Source organism: Dasypus novemcinctus, chromosome 5 (assembly GCF_030445035.2).
Source record: "Dasypus novemcinctus isolate mDasNov1 chromosome 5, mDasNov1.1.hap2, whole genome shotgun sequence".
Taxonomy (NCBI): domain Eukaryota; kingdom Metazoa; phylum Chordata; class Mammalia; order Cingulata; family Dasypodidae; genus Dasypus; species Dasypus novemcinctus.
Window position 1 is genome coordinate 45,155,666 of NC_080677.1, and position 21,879 is coordinate 45,177,544.

General features: G+C 33.9%; 1 protein-coding gene across 11 annotated transcripts in view; it reads left to right on the top strand.

Moving 5' to 3' along the window:
* The window catches only part of DGKB (diacylglycerol kinase beta), a 723,907-nt gene that overhangs the window by 174,126 nt on the left and 527,902 nt on the right, over positions 1-21,879 (top strand). For 8 of the 11 annotated variants that reach the window (XM_058296926.1, XM_058296928.1, XM_071215137.1 and 5 more), the window contains exons 5-6: positions 743-896; positions 12,832-12,972. In XM_058296926.1, coding sequence (XP_058152909.1) covers positions 743-896; positions 12,832-12,972 — 295 coding nt within the window. Of the gene's footprint in view, positions 1-130; positions 306-742; positions 897-12,831; positions 12,973-21,879 lie in introns of all 11 variants that reach the window. The other 3 variants (XM_071215140.1, XM_071215138.1, XM_071215139.1) reach the window with 1 other exon arrangement.

Here is a 21,879-nt window from a genome sequence, read left to right on the forward strand (position 1 = left end):
TCCGGATGGGTCTTAGAACTCCCTCTCATTAAGCTTAGTTAGAAGTTAGCATCCACCATGATTCCAAGTGAGGATAGAAACACTCAATGCAGCGATAGTTCTCCCCAAATGCATTTCTCTTCTTTTATAGTCCTGCAGTGAGTGAGGGATGCAAGGATCTTGAAGCAGGTTTCTTTGAAAATCTGCACATGAAGATTTGGAAATTCACTTTGGAGTTTTGTATCAACTTGATCTTGGTGTTATGGTGAAACTATAATTTTAACCTTTTTTTACAATTGTCGAAAGGAATAGTCCTCAATGATAAGGTAAGGGGATGGGAATTTCCTTTCTTTCTAAGCATCTGATGTATTCCTTACTTTCTTGGCATGTTCACATTAATTACTTGGCTTAATCATGACAGCAACTCTGTGGGATTGGGAGTATTAATTCTAGTTTATAGAGAAGGAAATTAAATTTCAAAGAATAGAGTTTTTAAAGTCATGCATATTCCATGGAAGTAGAAATGTCTAACTGGAAAGTTCCTACTCTTCATCTCCTCATACTATACTACTGGTAAGGCATATATATACCCAATCACCAATATTAACCTAAGACTGCCCAACCTAATTCTCAAATAATTACATTCTTTTTGGAAACATGGGTATAAAATTGGTAGAGGTTATTTATACTGCTATTGATTTTGAACATAGAACAAAATATTAATATTTGACTGCATCTTAAAATATGTTTTAATTTCTTTCAGACAATAGATTTTGATGGTTTCAAGCTGTTCATGAAGACATTCCTGGAAGCTGAGCTTCCTGATGATTTCACTGCACATCTTTTCATGTCATTTAGCAACAAATTTCCTCATTCTAGTCCAATGGCAAAAAGTAAGCCTGCTCTCCTTTCAGGTGGTAAGTTAGTTTAATTATTTATTTTAAAATTTTCATATAGCAAATTCCCAGATGGAAAATCAGTATCAAGTTCTCTATTTATAAGACAAACGATTACTTATTTAAAATTTGCCTTTGTTGCAATAGATGTACTTCCACACTAAGATTATATGAATCATTTAAAATACCTCTGACATAATAATAGCTAAATGTTAGAGAAAATAGAACTCATTGTTTTCCATCATGTTCCATCCAAAGTCTTGGAAGTCTATGTTTAAGTAATAATTTTGAAAGGTATTTCTATCAGATAAGGAAAAGTACTGCTTTTAAATGATTGGATATATATAGGTGGCAGTATATATGAGAATACAGTCACAAAGCAGTTATGTTTAGAAAACTTTGAAAAATTAATAGCAATTGTGCTAATTGCCAATATATTTTCACATTTTCAATTTTGTAAGCTTAGAAAAGACTTTTGATTTTTCTTTTAAATACATTAAATTTTTGTCACCATAGAGATGGTTGGTTCTCTCATTATGAGTGGCTTTTTAGAAATGATTAATATTTCGATGCATATTAATTGTATCAATATACATCCAGTCACACTATTTACACAAGAGAATGTAAAATAGGAAATTGGTTAAAGAATATTGGAAATTTAAAAAGCAAAGATAAAACACTGAAACAATGCAGAGACAGAACAATGGGAAGCATCGATCACCCCTTGTTTGGAGCAAATAAAACCCAGAAGCTTGTAGGAAGGGCCTCTTGGAGCTGGAACTCGCATTTCTGAGAGAAGAAGCTATGTGGCTGATCTAGACCTCAAACTTCTGTGGAGAGGGTGACATCATGAAAATCCTTTGACTTCCCCTGAAAGAGTCATAGCAGTCCCAGGGGAGCCACTGATGTACAGAGTCCAAGTCCCAGCAATCCAAAGTAGAATAATAGAAGCATGAACATGGAAATGAGAGACATTCTTAATAACTGGCAAACTAATGAACTCAAATTTCAAAACCTTGTATGTAATTGAGAAATAGGTAGTTGAGTCAGAAATAAAATCTGGTCTTACTGCACCACGGCAGCTACATCAAGCTGGAGTGCCTATAGTTTTTTTCTTCAGCATCACTGAGTTTGCAACCAAACAGCCCAAAGGCAATGCTGGCCTGTTGCAGGATGGGGTCTTGGCGGAGAAGCTCCCCTTCAAGCCCTACCAGGACCCTGTGCTGCGCTCCAACTCCATCCCCTAGGGCTGGTGGCCACCCTGCCACCCTCCTGTCTACCCAACCCAAGACTCCTGCAATGCAAAAATGTACACACACCAACCCCAGGTTTTTTTCTATACTCTACCAGAAACCCTTCAACTACAATCTTTGCATGAAATGAAGAAAACCTTTTGACTATTTTTTAAAAGTCCTTTTTCTTTTCTCAAGTTCTAGGGGGCATTTGCACATATATTTGTACTTGACATTTCATGGGAAAGCGGCAGACCCGAGCTGAGGAACAGCGTGGGCAGGGAGGGGAAGCCGATGGTCTGGACACTTTTACAACACAAAACCTTTCCCCACCCACATTCTGTTTCCTCCCCCTTGCCCACCGTTGTAAAATAATCAAAAACTTGTTCTATTTTGTGGCAGTGACAATAGTTTTATATTAAAAGAAAAAAAATACAATTTTCATACAGCAAAATCTAAAAAAATAAAATAAATAGAAAAATAGTCTATATTATTGAGCTTTATGTTATTCTGCTTCCCTTTTGTTAGTGATGCAACATATATTTCCTAGAGCAACTGCATGTTTGTAATGATTTTTTAAAACAAGTATACACCTTCCACATAACTTTGCTAATACATAATGACATCCAATATTTTTTATCATGCCTTTTCTCTTGGTATAAAATATTTTAGCTCCTTAAACTAACCCTTTATTACCATGGATTGAGAGCCCACCACATTTGGTATTTTTTTTGATTGAGGTCCAATTGTTCTCTTCTGCTAGAAGTCTGATAGCAGGACTTATCAGCATTCACACTGAGCACTTAAAAATGGAACAATCCTTTACCTGATTTAGAAATTAAAACAGCCTTGCTCTTCACTTCGTACTATATATAGGTCACACATACCTTAGATTGCATAAAATAGCAGTTGTCCTTTATTTAATTTTACATAAAGCAATACTATCCTTGGGTTTTGAGAAAGAGGAAAAGGGAAAAAATTTTGACACATTGTCTTTCTAAGTAATTGTTCTAAATTTGGGGAAAAAAGAAATCTTGTTAATTAAATGGTTCTGCAAGGAATTCAAATCTCAAACCTCCTTTTCTTCTAATAGAATATAGTAAGTGCTGAATAGAAGATGCCAGATTTATTAGGAATAGAAATCAAATTAGATTTCAAAATGGATAAACATAACAAATAAGGAAGAACAGATTGTTCTTCATTTGGTCAATCACATTTTCTGCACAGACATACTTGAAAGGAATTGCAAGATGGGCTGTGTAACCCTCACACAGCAATAATAAATTAAATTCTGGTTCCTTTGGCAAATTTGGCCTCCACATTTTAAAACATAAGTGCATAGTCCTTTCCAAGATGTATCAAACAATATATCCTTTTCAGCCTTACATTTCATGGTTTTTTTCCTGTGGAATAAGAAATATAGACAACAATACAATTTTCAAGAGCTGAAGTAACCTTGACACTGAAATGGAAAGTTAAATGGCTTCCTATTCCTGGAACCTTGCTTTGCAACAATTTAAATTATCTATGAAGGATGTATTTGTAGTTGAAAAATCACAAGTTACTTTTGAAAAAAAGGAGGTGTTAAAATCTGACTTATTCCCCTTTAGGGTTCACTATATTTCATTACCACAGTACTATCAGGAATATCATATATCTCCTTTATTGTGTGATTCAACTTAACAACAAAAGCCTCTCAATAAAGTGCAAAACTAAAAAGAAAAAAATATTCTTATTAATAAACAATAGTCAAATATAAGATATATGGAAAGAGTAAAACTTTTTGTTTTCATTAGATGAAAAATGAAATTAATCGGTATGAAGTTTGTGTATGAGTGTGAGTTGTGTGTGTGTGTAGCTGTATTTTTGTTTGGCTTGTAATTCCTACTGATCCATCTAGTATTTCATAAAGTGGATGATTTATTTATTTTTGTGAAACTCTCTGTGGAAATATAAGAGACTCTCTTTATCCATTTAAATATAAGGTAATTACTTCTTCTGTCTCCATATAGGACTTCTAATTTTCGAAGATATCCCTAATGCCTTGTTCTTCCTTCTGCTTCATTGTAAATGCTGGTTGCCTGGCCCCTCACTTCTCTGCCAGTCCACAGACCAACTCTTGATTTCATTTTCATCTCCTGATTCTATACCTGAACTACTCTCTTCATAGATTCTCTAACTCACTTGGAACTTCTTTTAACTGCAGGTGGCCCACACACTTTCAACCATGAATCAACTTTATAATTTCATATTGCAGTCCCTACAATATGAACACAGAGCATTACCAAACGTAAATTTCATAAATATGCTGGTTGATGCCACTACACATTCCTAATACCAAGTATTAGCAAGCCCTTAATACCTCTTCAGCCTTTTTGAAAACACTTTTTAAAAAGTTTATTCTTGATACTGTTCCCTATATCACCTAGGTTAAAAATTTCAGCCTTAAGTTTACTCAAATCTTTCCCTGAAGCAGGAAAAAAGACAATCAGGAGATGAATTATATTTCAATAAAATAAATATTCTAATTCAGTTATGAATTCATATGAATTCATATGAGCACAGTGAAGGAGGTGCCCAAACAAGACAGGGAGGAACAGGGAAGTGTCCACCTGCAATGAGGTTTTGAAGACAAGTTGGAGTTATTTAGGTGAATGCAAGTGTGGATGGGACAGCCTGGGAAAGGTATTCCAGAAAGAAAAAGCAATGTGTACATTCCTATGCAAAAGTGCTAATATAGCCAATCAAAGGGCAGTGCATAAATGTAAGATATTCAGTATTCATTCATTTAAAAATATTTGTTGATCACTCAAAATGTACCAATAAGTTTTCAAATTGGTGGGGATATATCAGTGAACAAAAATAGACAACTCTTCTCATAGTCATTTACATGCCAGTGGGGTGAGAGAGACAAACAAATAAAAAATAAATATGTATAGCATGCCAGATGCTATAAGGAGAAATGTATAAGGAAAGGGGATAGAAAGTGCAGGGTAAGGATGAGGGCAACTGGGAGTCCTGGGCTTCTTCTCATGACTGACAGAAACTGGGATTAGGAGCTTGTTTTAGTTTCCTAGCTACTAAAACAAATATCATTCCATGAGATGGTTTAACAACAGGAATTTATTGGGTCACAGTTTCAGAGGCTCAAAAGGCTTGCTTTCTCTCAGGGTCGGTATCTTCTGACTTGCTGACAACCTTTGGGTTCCTTGGCTTTTCCATCATATGGCAATGCCCATGCCAATGTCTTCTCCTTTCTCCTTTGAGTTCTGTTGACTTCCAGCTTCTGATTGCTCTCCATGGCTTCTCTATCTTACTTTGACTCTGTTTATAAAGGACCCCAATAATCCAGATTAAATCCCAACTTGATTCACACCTTAAGTGAAATAACATCTTGAAGAGAACTTATTTACAATGGGTTCACATCCACCAGAAAGCAAACCAAGACCAAGATCATATCCAAACTGGGGTTCATAATTCAGTACAGCACAGTGTATAAGAAGATGTTTCCTGATAGCCCCAGGGAAGATGGTGGCCACACGCTTGCAAGTATTGGACATTGCCTAGAGGTAGAGCTGGGGTAGGAGTCCTGGTAGGCTCAGTCAGTGTCCTGAGTGCCTTAGGGGACTGGAGGAGGGTAGACATATTAAGATCACTGAAGGTCTGAGACTACATTGTAACCCAAGCTGGTCTTTGAAAGATGAAGAGACTGGGAGAGAATGACTGGAAAAGAGGTTGGACAGATAGGCAAAGCCACGTGGTGAAGAGTTTTATCTGTCATGTTAAGTTTTCCTTTTTATCTGGAAGAAATTAGAGAGCCATTACAAGATTGTAAGCTGGAAAAAGATCAACTGCCAGTGGTGTGTAAGTTATCATGAAAGAGGATAAGACTGACGTTATAAAGGGTGCCAAGAATATTTGTGATTGAGAATAATAACAGCTAATCTCTGAAAAAGTTAAGGTACCTTATCTTTTTTTTATGGTGCTTGACCATCCTATTGCCCATCTTATGTGGCAGTGGCTAATTGATATGAGCTGTTAAGTTACAGGTATACCTATCCCATATCTATATAGTGAATTTAAGCTTATTTAACTTTTTCTGTGTAACTACAGAGTCATAGCACAAGTACTTATTTGAGACAGAAAAGGAGAGTTTCCCTTTGTCTTTAAGGAAGTTTATCAAATTAAAAATAGAAAACTGTAAAATGAAAACAAGGTATGTGAAACTTTGGGAAAATGCTCTTTTGCCAAATGACCTTACTGGATGTTCTTGCCAAAAGGCATGCTTCATTAATTGTGTTGGGAGGAAACTATTACTCTTATCAGTGCTGTCTTGAGGGTATTAAAGAATATACATATATTTTATATTGTGAGGTAAGTTAATAGGTCTTTTGTGTCTGCTAGGCTACTTCAGTTTCCACAGAGCAGTCAAGGGCAGATAGGGTCCAGAAAAACACTAATTGAACTGAGTACAAGGCTCATATGACTATGAGATCTTGCAAAGGCTCATATGACTATGAGAATCTTGCACAGTAGGCATTTAAAATATATCAATGTATTTATTAAATTTGGTATGCTTATAATTGTTAGAATAATTATAATCTGTGTAGCTTACCTACCTACAGGCAACTGCTCTAGAAGTTAAGATAAAAGATTTCTATTCATGGATAAATTAACAGTTATTCATTTCAAATATTGCATTCCTGATGCCTCTATAGTACAAAATTCAAACTTCTAATTATTATTATGAGTCGCGGTAATCCACAAAATATTCTTTTCCACTAAATCTTTCATTCTGCATTTGCCTCCCCAATCAAAGATAAACCCACAACTTTAAGGTCCCATTTATAAGTAAAGTTACTGTCAGAAAATGAAGGGTCCTTCCCACATTTTCCCTTTAATTATTAAATGGGTTTTGAATATATTACACTTGATTTTCCTAGATTTCTTTATTTCTCCACCTGAATATTCCAAGAAAATCTTTGTTCTTCATATTTTCCACTTTCACTCTTGGATTTCTCACCAGAAAAAAAGTGTTTTTTAAATTTATTATTATACATAATAATAATTTCATATTAAATGATAGTGTGTGAGCTGTCATTTTCAAGAATCCTTATTAATTTTTTAAAATTCTAATAAAGGCAAAAAACATATTCAGCAATATGTAAGTCAATTATAACATTTAATTTGTGATAGGCTATAATTATACATGGTAATAGCTGGGAAAATACCTGTACAATGATATTGGGCATCTGCTTTGACCCACTGATGAAAGCCCTATTGTAACAGGGATTTTCATATGCTTTGTTCAATGCTTTACCTGCAATGCCTGGAACCTGGTTTTATATGACTAATATTAAAAGCCTTAAATATTTATTTGCATTTATGTTTATAAAGGTTTATATAGAATATAAACATATATTTACATTATATATAGTTTATGCATTTATGTAAATAATCTAACAATCTAATATATATGTGTATATGTATATTTGTATATATTAGATTTAAAGGTATATCCAAAAAGAATGCATGATGTGGTAGATAGAATTTGATAGACCCAAGCTTCAAAATTACTTATACCAACTAGAATGATATAATGACATTAATAAAATAGAATTATTTCTATTTTGATATCCATATTAAATCTAAGTGTTAATAGAAGGTTTCAGACATAGATTCAAAACTGACTGCGTTTAGAATGAGGGAGGAGATGAGGCTTGCCAGCAGTCTTTGTGTGTGTGTGTGTGTGTGTGTGTGTGTGCATGCAGTCTTTGTTAATGAGAGGTTTTTAACAGGGAAGACTACATAAGTAAAAGAATAGAAATTCAGTGATTTAATATTAAAATATAATATGTTATCCCTGAAATTTCAATTCATTTTATAATAGTTAAAGAAAGACAGTTATTGGCTTAAAGTCCAGTAGTTCTTGTCCATTGTAAACCTATTAAAAAACACATAACCCACTTCCCTCTAAGCCTCTGCTAGTATACACAAAGAAATTTTAATGGATAATCCAAGGCATGGTACAAATAGATGATGAAAAGTTACTTTCAGCCATGGTTAGGATTTATAATTTCATTCCAAATATTTATGAACTAATCAATGTATGCACTCTTAAAAGTTTAAAAACTATACTCTTAAAGTAAAAACTCATTTATTAAGAGGAAGGAGACAGATTCTCTGGTTTATTTTCCTATCCCTTGTCCCTCAAACTCATGTTTAAGCATAAAATTCCAGTTCAGGGAAGCAGACTTGGCCCAATGGATAGGGTGTCCGTCTACCACATGGGAGGTCCCCGGTTCAAACCCGGGGCCTCCTTGACCCGTGTGGAGCTGGCCCACCTGCAGTGGTGATGCACGCAAGGAGTGCCCTGCCACACAGGGGTGTCTCCTGCGTAGGAGAGCCCCATGTGCAAGGAGTACGCCCTGTAAGGAGAGCTGCCCAGTGTGAAAGAAAGTGCAGCCTGCCCAAGAATAGCGCTGCACCCACAGAAAGCTGACACAACAAGAAGATGCAACAAAAAGAGACATAGATTCCTGGTGCTGCTGATAAGGATAGAAGGGTCACAGAAGAACACACAGTGAATGGACATGGAGAGCAGACAACTGGGGGGGAAAGGGGAGAGAAATAAATAAAAAATAAAAAATCTAAAAAAAAAAAATTCCAGTTCAGATTGCCTCTTAAATTGTAGCTTCTCCAGTAGACTTTGCCTCTGCTTTCTCAAGTGTAAAATGGGGATAAGTGTATCTATCTTACTGGGTATTGTGTGCTCAAAAAATGTAATGCTCATACATAATTCAAAAGAGTATGGGGTCCATTAAAAGTGCTCAATAAATGTCAGCCAGTACCATTGTTCATTATACAGATTATATCCCAGTGTTTTAGTTTTCATAAGTAAGATAAAGGTCAAATTCAATCAAGCTTTTTTCTAAGATGTGATCTATTCTCAAAGAGTGTGGTTGACTTTAAGGAGTATTATTGGATTTCTTTTTATTGTGACAAATAGGGATAATTTGGCACTATGCTTCTTTTAGTATGCAGTGGTTTTAAGTTTTATTTTTTCCTGCCCATGTTTAGATATAGTCAAGTTACTTAGAGCATTTCAACCAACTTACAGTTATCTAACTGCATACAGTATGCCATCTGCACTATCCAATACAGTTGGTACTAGCCACAAGTGGCTGTTTAGATTTAAATTTATTAAGATGAAATAAAACAAAATTCAGTTCCTCAGTCCCACTTGCCATATTTCATGTGTTTAACAGCCCTATGTGGTTAATGCTACTGTATTGAACAGTGCATACAAAGAACATTTCCATCATCATGCAAAGTTGTAATGGATAGCCCTGATGTAGATAAACCTATTTTTATTGCTTTTGAAGAGTACAAATTTGGATTGAAATACCCTGTATTCAACTCTTGACTCCTTTTACTAATTGACTGCTCTGTGACCATGAGTTTATTTTATTCTCTTTCAACCCTCTCATCTTTAACATGCAATTGTAGGGTCAAGTAAGGCAAATGTGTGAAAAATGGTTGTATTCATAGAACCAGAGGTGGTGGTATTATATTATTATTGCTCCTTCACAGAGGTTGCTTGCTTCTAGAATGTTGCCCCACAAGACCTGTGCTGTGCTGCAAGCCCTGTTCCTTGTAAGAGCTATTTTTTCATTAAAAAAAATTTTTTTTCCCAACATCCAAAGAGATGAAACCCAGAACATATTCTGAAAGGGAGTTGCTTAACCCCATTCTCTTGTCTGGAACTGTATTCCACTGCTTGCACGCACTTTATGAGCAGTTGTAATGTATTTTACATTCCCCATTAATTGTCATTCATCCTATCCCATTTTGCTCTCAATTTGTGTAAGCAAAAGGAATAAAGAATAATTACGGTACTATCTTAAGATAAGCATAATAAAGAAAGTTAAGTCAAAAAACACATAATGTATCACTGTACTATTATTAACTCTTTTTACTCTTTGGTTATGTTACTCACATGACTTTTAGTATGGGTTTTAGAAATATACTATGAGACAAATTACTTCATATGCCTGATATGTCTCTACAAATTGAACCTCCTATGAGGTTTTTCATCAATTAAGCACTACAAAATTTAATAAAGTCCAGTCTTACATGTTTTGTTATGAATACATTGTGAAAAAGGGTTTTGACATATTAACTTTTTTCTTTGATGCACCCTACAAATCATTGCAATGGAAAAACTTTGTCTCTCTAATTTCATGTAATTGGACTTAAGGAATTTTTGAGGAAGAATTGATAAGTTCATTAATATGTGTTCCCAAAAATGCTCATAATTTATTTTTTATAAAATTTAAAATATTTTAAATGTAAAATTAAGATATAATTAAATGCATAATAGAGATTTTAGTTAACAATATGTCATGTACAGAAAATGAGATCTCTTTATTTTGTTAAACAAAAAGAATTTTAGTACAGTACAGTAATAGGTTGCTTTTAAAAAGTAGAATTAAATGTATATATGCTCATTATATACATTGCATATAAAAAAAGCAATGAAAAATGTTTGTGGTCTTCACATCCTCCAGTTGTTTATATTCTGTATTATGAAAGCTGATAATTTTATACCATACACTAGTTTTAGTAAGTACAAATTTATCAAAAACTATTCTAAATAATTGAAAATATACATTATGTTTGGCATTCTTTCAAACATGTCATTTTCTTTCATGTTTTCCCCCTGTACTTTCGTATAAAAGAGTTAAATCAAGTTGATTAAACCATTTCAGCACCAAAGGGGGAAAATCTTAGAAAAGAAGATTAGCTCACCAGGCAGGATGAGTTAAGTCATAGTTTATCCAACCGTAATTCAAATGCTGTGTTCTTCAAGTCTGGGACTTACGGTCATGTCAAGGGTCAGTGCCAAAGTGTCTTTTATCGTGAGTTGGAAGAGCTTATTTCTACAGCTGGCTAAGCTTTAGTTCGCTAGTAGGAATTAATTAGGGCATTTTTTTGAAGTTCAGTATTATCTGCATTTCCCTGCCTTCCTTGGTTTATAAAAATAATTGTATCAATTTGTGATAGAGGTACAGTGATATTTCTGTGAAGAGAGAAAATTCATTTATAATATATGTCTCTTTATCAATTACTTTGTAAACAGAGTTAATATGAAGCATAGAGATATATTCAAAATAAGTAAAACTTTGGCAAAGAAAATGAAGAAAGCATGTAAAGCAGTGCTTTCCAAACTGTATGTGGTGATCCATAAGCAGCCATAAGGCTGCTGTCTCCATTAAAGGACTTGTGACTGAATTTTAAGAATGAAATAAAATAGAATAAAGGTTAAAATAGAAAAGAATATATCTGTCCAGTTATGGAAGCTTCTAATGGTGTGAGTGTGCGTGTGCTAAGATATTTTTTTTTTCCTTATTTTTAGTGTAGAGTAAAGAGGGATGGACTGGTCTTGCTAGGTATGAAATTCTAGGAAAGTAATATCTAAAAACCTGTTTCACAACTGTAAAATGCAAATAATAAAATCTACCTCACAGGGTTAATGTAAGAGTTAAGTGAGATTATATGTGTTAGAGCATCTGACATGGTTCGCGACACATGTTAAATGTGCAATAAATATAACTTTTATTAGCAATAACATTGTCAATGATAAAACTAATTTATGGCATTCCATAATTCATTAAAATATATGCCTGATAATCTTGAGTCTGCCAGAAGTAATGGCAGGTACAGTCATGTAGAGCTGTGCTAGGGAATGAGAGGCTTGTAGAGCTGCATTTGGTTGAGATTATTCCTCCATTCTAGTAGCTCTGGTTGATTAGGAATCCATTAGCCATTCAACCTATTGACCCTCGCATCCAGATACCTCTTAAGTTGCCAAGTGTACCTCAAAGAATAATTGGGGCTTACCATTCGGGCATGTCATGTACAGGTTTCAGGGCTTCTCTGTAAAATGGAGCTAATCATTTATTTTGAACAAGTTTCAGTCAAATTATTATCACTCAGGTAATCAGCAATAATCAACAATGGTAAATGACTGGCATTCTAGTCCTGTACCCTTGCTTTGGAACATACAAAGTCAATGAGCTTCAGGAAAAAAAAAAAATGAAGCCCAAATTAAAACTAAACTACAGTCATATGTTCTTACCTCTGTAATTAAATGTCCATCATTTTTAGCCAGATTTTTGGTATGTTTTCTTCTCATTTATTCATGGGCAAATTCCTTAATGTCCTATTCATGTTGCTGGCCACTATTTGACATAAATACTTGTTTTTGAACCCTGGTTATCAATATATATATATGTCATATCATGGCAGACTGACCTTTCTTTTTTACTTTGCCATGAAATGTCATTTTATTTTCCCAGCTGATTTATGGCTGTCACTGCATAGAGCAGATAAAGGTGAGATAGGAAAGTGTTCCACCTGTGTTCAGATCTGTCTACCAACCCTCTCTAGGCACTAGAATCCTCACCTGAACACCATAACGCCCTCCGTGTGCAGGGAGGGCAATCCCGCAGCCCTGGATCTCATAGATCTACCGCTATTCACAACAGCCGGAGAAGATATTTGGCTCTGCTATACAGGAGATCCAGAGAATTTGGTTATTTTCTGCTCAAGAAATATCTAATTCTCTACATAGGCTATGTATGATTTATTTTCTTTGTTGCTTTTATGTTTGAGAGCACAGTGAATATTTTTTAACATTATGAAAATTGATGTTTTTTCAGGTCTGAGAATGAACAAAGGCTCCATCACTCCTCCGCGTACTTCTCCTGCCAATACATGTTCCCCAGAAGTAATCCATCTGAAGGACATTGTCTGCTACCTTTCTCTCCTTGAACGAGGAAGGCCAGAGGATAAACTCGAGTGTATGTGTTTCTTTAATTTTGTATATTTACCACTGATTGGGTTGGGGGTAGGGACTAAATATTGATGGACTTATAATTACTTCCGCTGCTGTTGTCTAATTTTTAAAAAGTAAAGTGGCCCTAACTAACAAAAAAGTATTCCTCCTATCAAGAATCAAACAATTACAGATTAATAAGAATCTATCAACTTCAGGTTCTTATTTATCAAGGCCTTTTAAGACCAGATAATTCTTAAGCATGTGTGTTCATCACATGCCTTTTGTTTTTAATGTCCCTCACCTCACTTCTTCTGAGGTAATAAAAGTATGAAAAGTATGTTTTGAGTTGTTTGAAATAGCCTTTATTTATTTGAGGAGGCCTTCCTGTTCATTTTATAGGAGGATTTACTCTGAGATAGTCTATACTCATGCAACCTTGAGCCTTTTCCCTGGAAATCTTCAGCACTAAAACTTTCTTTACCAGAGACAAATGATTTCTCTAAGGCCAAACAAGAGCGCTTACCTTATAAGAATTGACTCTGGATATTACAAATACTTAAACAACAGCATTTTTTAATTCTTCCACAGTGCGGCAGATATTTTAGTTAGAGAATTTCTGTCTTGTTCAAAGTAAATCATTCTCTTTAATAGTGACTGAGCTCTCTCTGGTGGCAAACTATAATCACTACAATGGAAGAAAATATTTTTTCAACACTTACTCTAAGCCTGATCATTTGATAATCCGTTCTATATGGAAAGCCCTTTCTAAATACAGAGCTGGTGGTTTATGCAATAATATGATTAACTTGATTATACTGGATATCATTAAGATGAATTAAAAATTATTGCTACTAGAATGTTAATGAAAATAATAAACCTAAGTTTGATATTTCTGAAGCAAGTAGATAATTTTGTGATGTCTCAGAATTTTGGTTAAAAAACATGTTCAGTTACATTTAATACTAACTCATATTGATAATATTTATATATTACTAAAGAGTTTACCAAAATATGATTGTGAGTCACAGCTGCTTAGATTATTCTAAGCATGTATCATTCTTTAAATACATATTTATTATCATGCATAAATGTTGAATATTTGCATTTCAAGATTTATTTTGTATTCCTAAGAACCTGAAGAACTCTCTGTCATTCCAAAGTAAATATTAACATTCAGTGAATATCTTTTGAAGTGATGGCCAGGGAGAAAGTTTGCTCAGGTGTTATCAGTCCCATGTTGGGGATGATTTTATTACACCAAAATAGTCTTTGGTGCTGCAGTTTAATTATTTTTCGGTCAACTGGAAGTATATTGTTTTTAAGGTAGATTTCCTAAGAGGCATGCTTTTAAGTTCTCAATTTGAGCCCACGAATCAATGTAGCCTTTGTCCAGATTTGCAGGCAGAATGTTAATCCACGTATCGTTCAAAACTCTTGATGAATCAAGTCCAAACTGACATGCCCTTCACCCTCCATCAGTGTTACAAAACTCTTCCCTGTTTCTTCTTTGAGATTTCCAGCTCTTTCCATTTTACACCACACCGAGTTATATTTTTTGCTTTTCTTAACTATTTCTTCACACTTTCGTTGGCAGACTTATTACAGCCTGGTGTCACTATGATTTTCACTAGACACTTCATAGTACTTGAATTTTTATCTCAGAAGCATATTAAATCATTCTATCTCCCAACTAGGTTCTGGTTCTAGTTCATTCTTCTCCTCTACTCTAATTCTGAATGGTTTTCAATGCAGGCTGCATAACTGGAGTAATTTTTTAATGCCACAAATCCCATACAATTAATTCATCAGAATCCATCTCTTTCACCCGTTTTCTTGGCAATTTACTGTGCATTTTTTACCCTCCTATAATATCCATAAGGTTTTACAAATTATAGATTTTTTTCTCATTCAATTTCAGAGAACATTTACTGGTGGTTAATTTAATATGGGCTTTTTTCCAAAAGGTATATAATTTACTAAATATAATGTAAACCAGAAGAAACACAAGAAGAAAAGGCAATTAATAATAGAACAAAAATGGATGTGACCAACTGCCTAATATAATTAAGTTTTTGTAGGTGAATGCTGACTATCCAGGTAGCTAGGTAGAAAGGAATAGGCCAGAGAGTCCCATTTTTTAGCACCCATGGAGGGCTTGTGAACATGCAGGTTGCTGGGTCCCACCTCCAGTGTTTCTGATTCAGCAAGTCTGGCATAGGACCCCAGAATGTGCATTTCGAAGGAGTTTCTAGATGATGCTGGTGATGCTGGTCCAGAGACCACATTTTGAAAAGCACTTTTTGCAGTTCCTTCTGTCTGATGAAACACACACACACACATACTTCTTCTGAAATGAGAAGTGCTTTTCTTCAAATTGATGAATGGTGGCAATATTTTCTGGTTCTTATACCCGGGATATTAGATAAAATAATCAGATTATTTCAAATGTTTATAAAAGAGAAACATTTTACCAAAATAATGTGTTCTAAATCTGGTCATTGCTTCCTTTCATTTCCTGTCACCCCACCTGTCTTCAACCAGGCCATTCCACGAAGTATAAGGATAATTCAGTTAAAAAGAAACTAACAAAAGCACTCAAATCTTCTATACTGATCATAAGCCATTTCTTCAACCTGTTTTCCTTAACCAAAACTTAACTCTTCTCTGAGGACTTTGCCTGCCCTGAGACCCCTTGGAAATTGTATGTGTATGTGTATGTGTATGTGTATGTGTATGTGTATGTGTATGTGTATGTGTATGTGTTTGTGTGGTGGTGGTGTGACAAGATTCCATTTTCATCTTTCTTCTTACTGTCAGCTACCATCTATCCTGGTGCAGGGTTGAGGAGATGGTATCAGGACAGATTTGTCCTCTCTATCTGAAGCTCACCACTCCTTTTGAGAAACCACATTAATTTACAGAGAGCCATTCAATACACTCCTCTTTTCATCTTCCTGCATTCATCAAATCCTTTGGCCTCATCTCCATTTCATTTTAGCTACCCACTTCTGGTGCACTACCCCAAGCCTTGTAATTTCCTGGCACTGTTCTTATTCTAAAATTTTAAACTCTAGTACTTTACTTTTACCAATGTCTCTGCTCATTTAAATTCATATTCTTTTCTTTAATTTAAATATAGCATAGCACAGCACTTATGGTCCTAGAATATATTTTTTCCACCTCATCAGTTGAGGACAGGGCTTAGCCTTCTTTTTCTTACAGAACTTATGAATTTACAAAACAATGATACATAACATATGTATTCCCATACATCAACCCACAAGCAACACCTTGCACTGTTGTGGAATATTTGTTTAAAATGATAAAAGAATATCACTGAAATATTTCTGCTAACTATAGTCCATAGCTTATATTTGATGTATTTTCTCCATAAACCACCTTATTATTAACATCATATATTAGTATCACATATTTGTTATAATTCATGAGAAAATGTTCTCATATTTGTATTATTAACTACAGTCTATCATCCACACAAGGGTTCATTGAATTATATACTCCTATGCCTTAATCCATCCTAAGTTTATTCTTAGTGGCTCCCAGTTTCATCACAGAGATGTGTTGTCATTATCTTAGTCAGTTTTAGAATGTTTCCATTACTCCAGAAAAAAATAAAAATCCATATTCCCTTATATCGCACTATTGTTGACCCTTAACATTAGTATAATACCTTTGCCATTGATGCAAAAGTATTACAATATTACTGTTAATTATTTCCATAAGTTAAATTAGTTGTATTTTCCCCATGCATCACCCTATTCTTTTAATACCTTGTAATAGTGACATACATTTGTTCTAGTTCATAGACAAACATTCTTGTATTTTTGCTGTTAACCACAATCCTCATCTACCACCGAATTCACTATGTTACAAAGTCTCTTGATTATCTCTACTTTTCTTTCTATTGAAAGTTACATCCCTAAACTATCCCTTTCAGCCACAATCATATTTATAAATCAGCAATGTTAGTTATACTCTCAACAATATATTACTATCAACTCTATGTACTTCCATAAATTTACAGTCAACCTTATTAAAAATTCCATTACATCAAGCATCAGTTTTCCCTTCTCAACCCTCATTCTGTCTCCTAGAAACCTGTACTTTAGATTTTAATTCTATGACTTTACTCATCATATTTAGTTCATATTAGTGAGACCATACAATGTCTGTCCTTTTGTATCTGGCTTATTTCAATTAGCATAGTGTCTCAAGGTTCATCCCTGTTGTCACAAAAATCCTAATTTCATTTTTTCCTTACAGTTGCATATTATTCCATTATAAGTATATACAACATTTTGTTTATCCATTCATTGGTAGAAGGACATTTGGGTTGTTTCTATCATTTAGCAATTGTGAATAACAACACTATGAACATCAGAAATGTCAGTTTGCATCCTTGCTTCCAGTTCTTCGGAATATATTCCTAGTAGTGAGACTGTTGGATCATATGGAAGTTCTATATTTAGCTTCCTGGGGAACCACCAAACTGACCTCTACAGAGGTTGCACTGTTCAACACTCCTACAAACAGTGAAGGAATGTTCCTATTTCTCTACATCCTCTCGAATCCTTGTGGTTTTCTGTTTGTTGTTGTTGTTGTTGTTGTTGTTTGTTGTTGTTTTAATAGTGGCCATTCTATAAGGTCTGAAATGATATCTCATTGTAGTTTTGATTTGCATTTGCCTAATAGCTAGGGATGTTGAAAATCTTTTCAAGTGTATTTTGGCCACTTGTATTTCCTCTTCAGAAAAATGTCTGTTCAAGTCTTTCACCCATTTTTTAATTGGGTTGCTTTTCTTCTTATTGTTGAATTGTATGATTTCTTTATGTAAGATGGAAATCAAGTGCTTCTCGGATATGTTGTTTCCAAATATTTTCTCCCACTGAGTAGGCTGCATTTTCACTTTGACTAAGTCCTTTGAAGTACAAAAACATTTGATTTTGAGGAACTCCCCTTTATCTGTTTTTTCTTTCATTGCCTGTGCTTTGGGTCAAAGGTTTAAGAAACTACCACCTACCACAATATCTTGAAATTTTTCCCTATATTTTCTTCTAGGAGTTTTATAGTTCTAGCTTTTATGTTTAGGTCTTTGATCCATTATGAGTTAATTTTTGTGGAAGGTATGAGATAGGAGTCCTCTTTTTTTTTCTTTTGGATATGAATATCTATTTCTCCCAACATCATTTGTTGAATAGACAGTTATGTACTAATTGGATGGGTTTAACAGCCTTGTCAAAAATCATTTGACCATAGATGTGAAGGTCTCTTACTGAACTCTCCATTCTTTTCCATTGATTAATATAGGTTACTTTATGCCAGTCCCATGTTGGTTTTACCACTGTAGATTAGTATGTCTTACGATAGGAAGTAAGAGTCCTCTTATTCATTTTTCTTTTTAAAGATGTTTTTGGTATTTGTGGCTCATTAACCTTCCAAATAAATTTGATAGTTGGCTTTTCCATTTCTAAAAAAAAAAAAAAGGCTGTTGGAAATTTGTTGAATCTGTAAAGCCATTTAGATAGAATTGACATCTTAATGATATTTAGTCTTCCAATCCAGGAACACAGAATGGCCTTCCATTTATATAGATCATTGGTTTCTTTCAGCAATGCTCTGTACTTTTCTGAATACCCATTAAAATATGTATTTTCTAATGTTTAATAAAAAACTGTTAATATTTCCTTATTAACAACATGTTTTGGAAAGCACAAAAAAAAAAAACACCAGAATATCTGTGCTTTCTAAAAGGAGGATATTCACTGATAAAAATAGATAAGTAGAAACTTGAAAATCTTTTGGAAGTGAAAAATTAGTGATAGAAAAATTACCTCATATTACGTAAGTACCTTTGCTCTGATCTTTTAACTAAATGCATGTGTGGGCACATAACGGTTTCTATATAAAGTAAAATTGTGTGAGCATAAAAATAGTAAAAAAAAAAGGGTTAAGCTAGCTTGAAACTTTTTAACTAGTACCCACCTTAGAAGCTATCATGTTGACAGGATGATTTTAATATTGGTCTTTTATTTTTGCACCTAAAAATCTATACTGTTCCTATTGTCTTCACTGTCACCTCCTCCTCCTTTTCCTTTTAATCCTACAGATGTCACTCCTGGAGCCATAGCCATTCTAATCCATCTGGACTGTCCAAGCGAGGCTGTCCTGGTATCACTCCTAGTCCCCATCCCCGGGATTCTTTTCTCCTGTGTGTCATTTGTTTATTGTATCTCTTGCCTTCCATGTTCTTGGCTTACTCTTATGTTTTTCGGATTGTACTTTCCTGTAGCTTCATGAGAAAGGAGATAAATTAGGAGGCCACTTAGACCTGAAAATGACTTTATTCTTCTCTTCATCAATAGTTTGGATTGCTATAAAATTCTATTTGGAAATCATATGATCTGAGAGTTATGAAGGTATATTCTAACATCTTCTAGCTCCAATGTAGTAAGATATTTGATAATATTATAATTCCCTATTCTTTTTAATAGGATATATTTTCTGCTTTTTTTGCCTACTTTGTAAGATCTTTGCATCTTTGTTCTTCCACATTTGAAATTTTACAGTGATGTGCATCAATGTGGAAATTTTTTTTTCATCTACAATTTTATTTTGGAAACTAGTGTTTTGGGTTTTTTTTTTTTTTTCATTTATTTGTTAATATTTTCTCTGCTCTTTTCCTTTATTTTCTTTCTGAAACTACCACTATTTAGATGTTGACCTTCCTGGACAAAACTTCTAATTCTTTTTTAACCTTTCTTTCTTTTCCAATTTCCATCTACTTTTCTTTTTTTTATGTCTTTCATTCATATATGGGACATCTTTCAAATTTTGTGCTGATATTGCTTTCAATTTCCGTATCTTTTAATTTGAAAGATAATTTATCTTGTTCTCTGCATGATACTTATATGCTCCTTTCATGGACTGAAACATTCCTCTTATTTTTTTCCACTCCTTGTCTTACTTATTTCTTCCAAATTACTTTATTTGTCAGAGGACTACTCAGTGTCCTACATAGGATGATTGTGGGGGTATGGGTGGGTGGGTGTGTGGGTGAGGATTAAGCTTGTCTCATTGGAGGAGAAGAAGGGAATTCGTTCTCATTCTTTCAATGTTTGGTATATATACTTTGACATAATTACGCTGTTTTTGATACAGTAGCCCTACCTTCAGAATTCCTGAGTACTCTGAATCTAGAATTCCTGAAGTTTGACTGCTGCAGAACTTAAAACTCTAGTCTTCTGCTGGAATAGAGTCTTCGTGTCCCTGTTGTATGGTGCAATGTCTACTTCTTCCCATGAAGATTATCAGTGAATTTTCCAGCATACCACTCTTTCTGTGCAAATCAATGCCTCCTCTAAAAAACAAGCTTAAATTTACATTTTTCGGGTTTCTAATGTCACTATTTGTACATTTGTCTTCCAGCTTCTAAAATTTGGTTATTATTTTTTCCTCTGACATTTTTTGTGCTTGTATCTTATACCTATTTCATCTCCTGTTCATACTATTTCCACTTCAATAGAAAGTCAAACTAAATATATGTGCTAAATCCATCATGGTTTGCATGATCCCATTATAATTTTTATTTAGGAAAATAGAACTGTCTCTGAAAATTAAAATCTTAGACCCAGAAAATTAAAATCCTTCATGACCCAGATATAGTAAAGTTTTTCTCCTTAATTTTACTTGGTGAGATTTAGCTCATGTGATACTTAGTGCTAAATCTATACAAGATATTATTATTTTTATATTATTAACTACAGTTTAAAGTTCTCTAACTTTCTTCTTTTGTGAATTAGAAAGACATTAACTCCTGTTAAAATATTTAGAAAATAAATTATTCAAAACTTATTGTGGGCTTCAGACAATGGTAAAATAGGTATTTTGAGAAGAATCCTATTTGGAAACAACTAGAAAATTTGGACAGAATATTATTTTAAAGGCTTTTAAAAATTCTCAGAGAACTATAAAAGCACTTAGGATTTGTAGGTCAAATTCTGGGAGAAAAAGGAAGCTCATAGAAGTGGGCCTGACTTTTGACACTGTTTCTACATTGTAACTTCTTAAACAACAAAAAGGTTGAAAAGCTTAGCAGTTTTAGGTATACTCACTGGGTTTGGGGGAAAAATTGAATTCTAGAACTATTCTAATAGATGGATAGTGGTAAATAATTGACTTAAATGTGCATTTTCCTCATGTATGATGATGTTGAGTACTTTGTTATATATTTATTAGCTATTCAAATATCTTTTTAGAAGAGTGTGCCCATGTGTTTTTGTTTTTTGGCTATTTTTTTAAAAGATTGGGTTGTTTGTCATTTTATTACTGAGGTATAGGATTTGTTTTATATTCTGGAAGCAAGGCATTTGTCAGATATATTTGTTCTTAATACTTAATGGTATTTGTGATGAGCAGAAATTTTTCATTTTCATTTATTTTTTCATTTATTTTTCTTATTTCTTATGACCTAAGTCTTGGCTCATGCCAAGATTTAAAAGTTATTTTCCTATGTTTTCTTCTAAAAGCCTTCTAGTATAACTGGATTGTTAAATTCTATAATCCATTTTTAACTATTACTTATGCTTGATGTGAGGTAGGAGTCAAGGCAATTTTTTTTTTTTTTCTGTATGGATACCTGATTTTTCCAGCACCACTTGTTGAAAAGACTGTCCTTTCCCCATTGACTTATTTTGGTACCCATGTTGAAAATCATTTGACCATGTATATGTAGATCTAAATTTGGAGTTTTTTCTTCCATTGTTCTATTTTCTGTCTTTTAATAAGTTCTGCTCTGTCTTGATTACCAATTGGTTTATAGTGACTATTTAAAATCAAGTAAGGTACATCCTTCAAATTTGTTCTTCCTTTTAAAAATTGTTTTGGCTAAATCCTTTTTAAATTCACATAA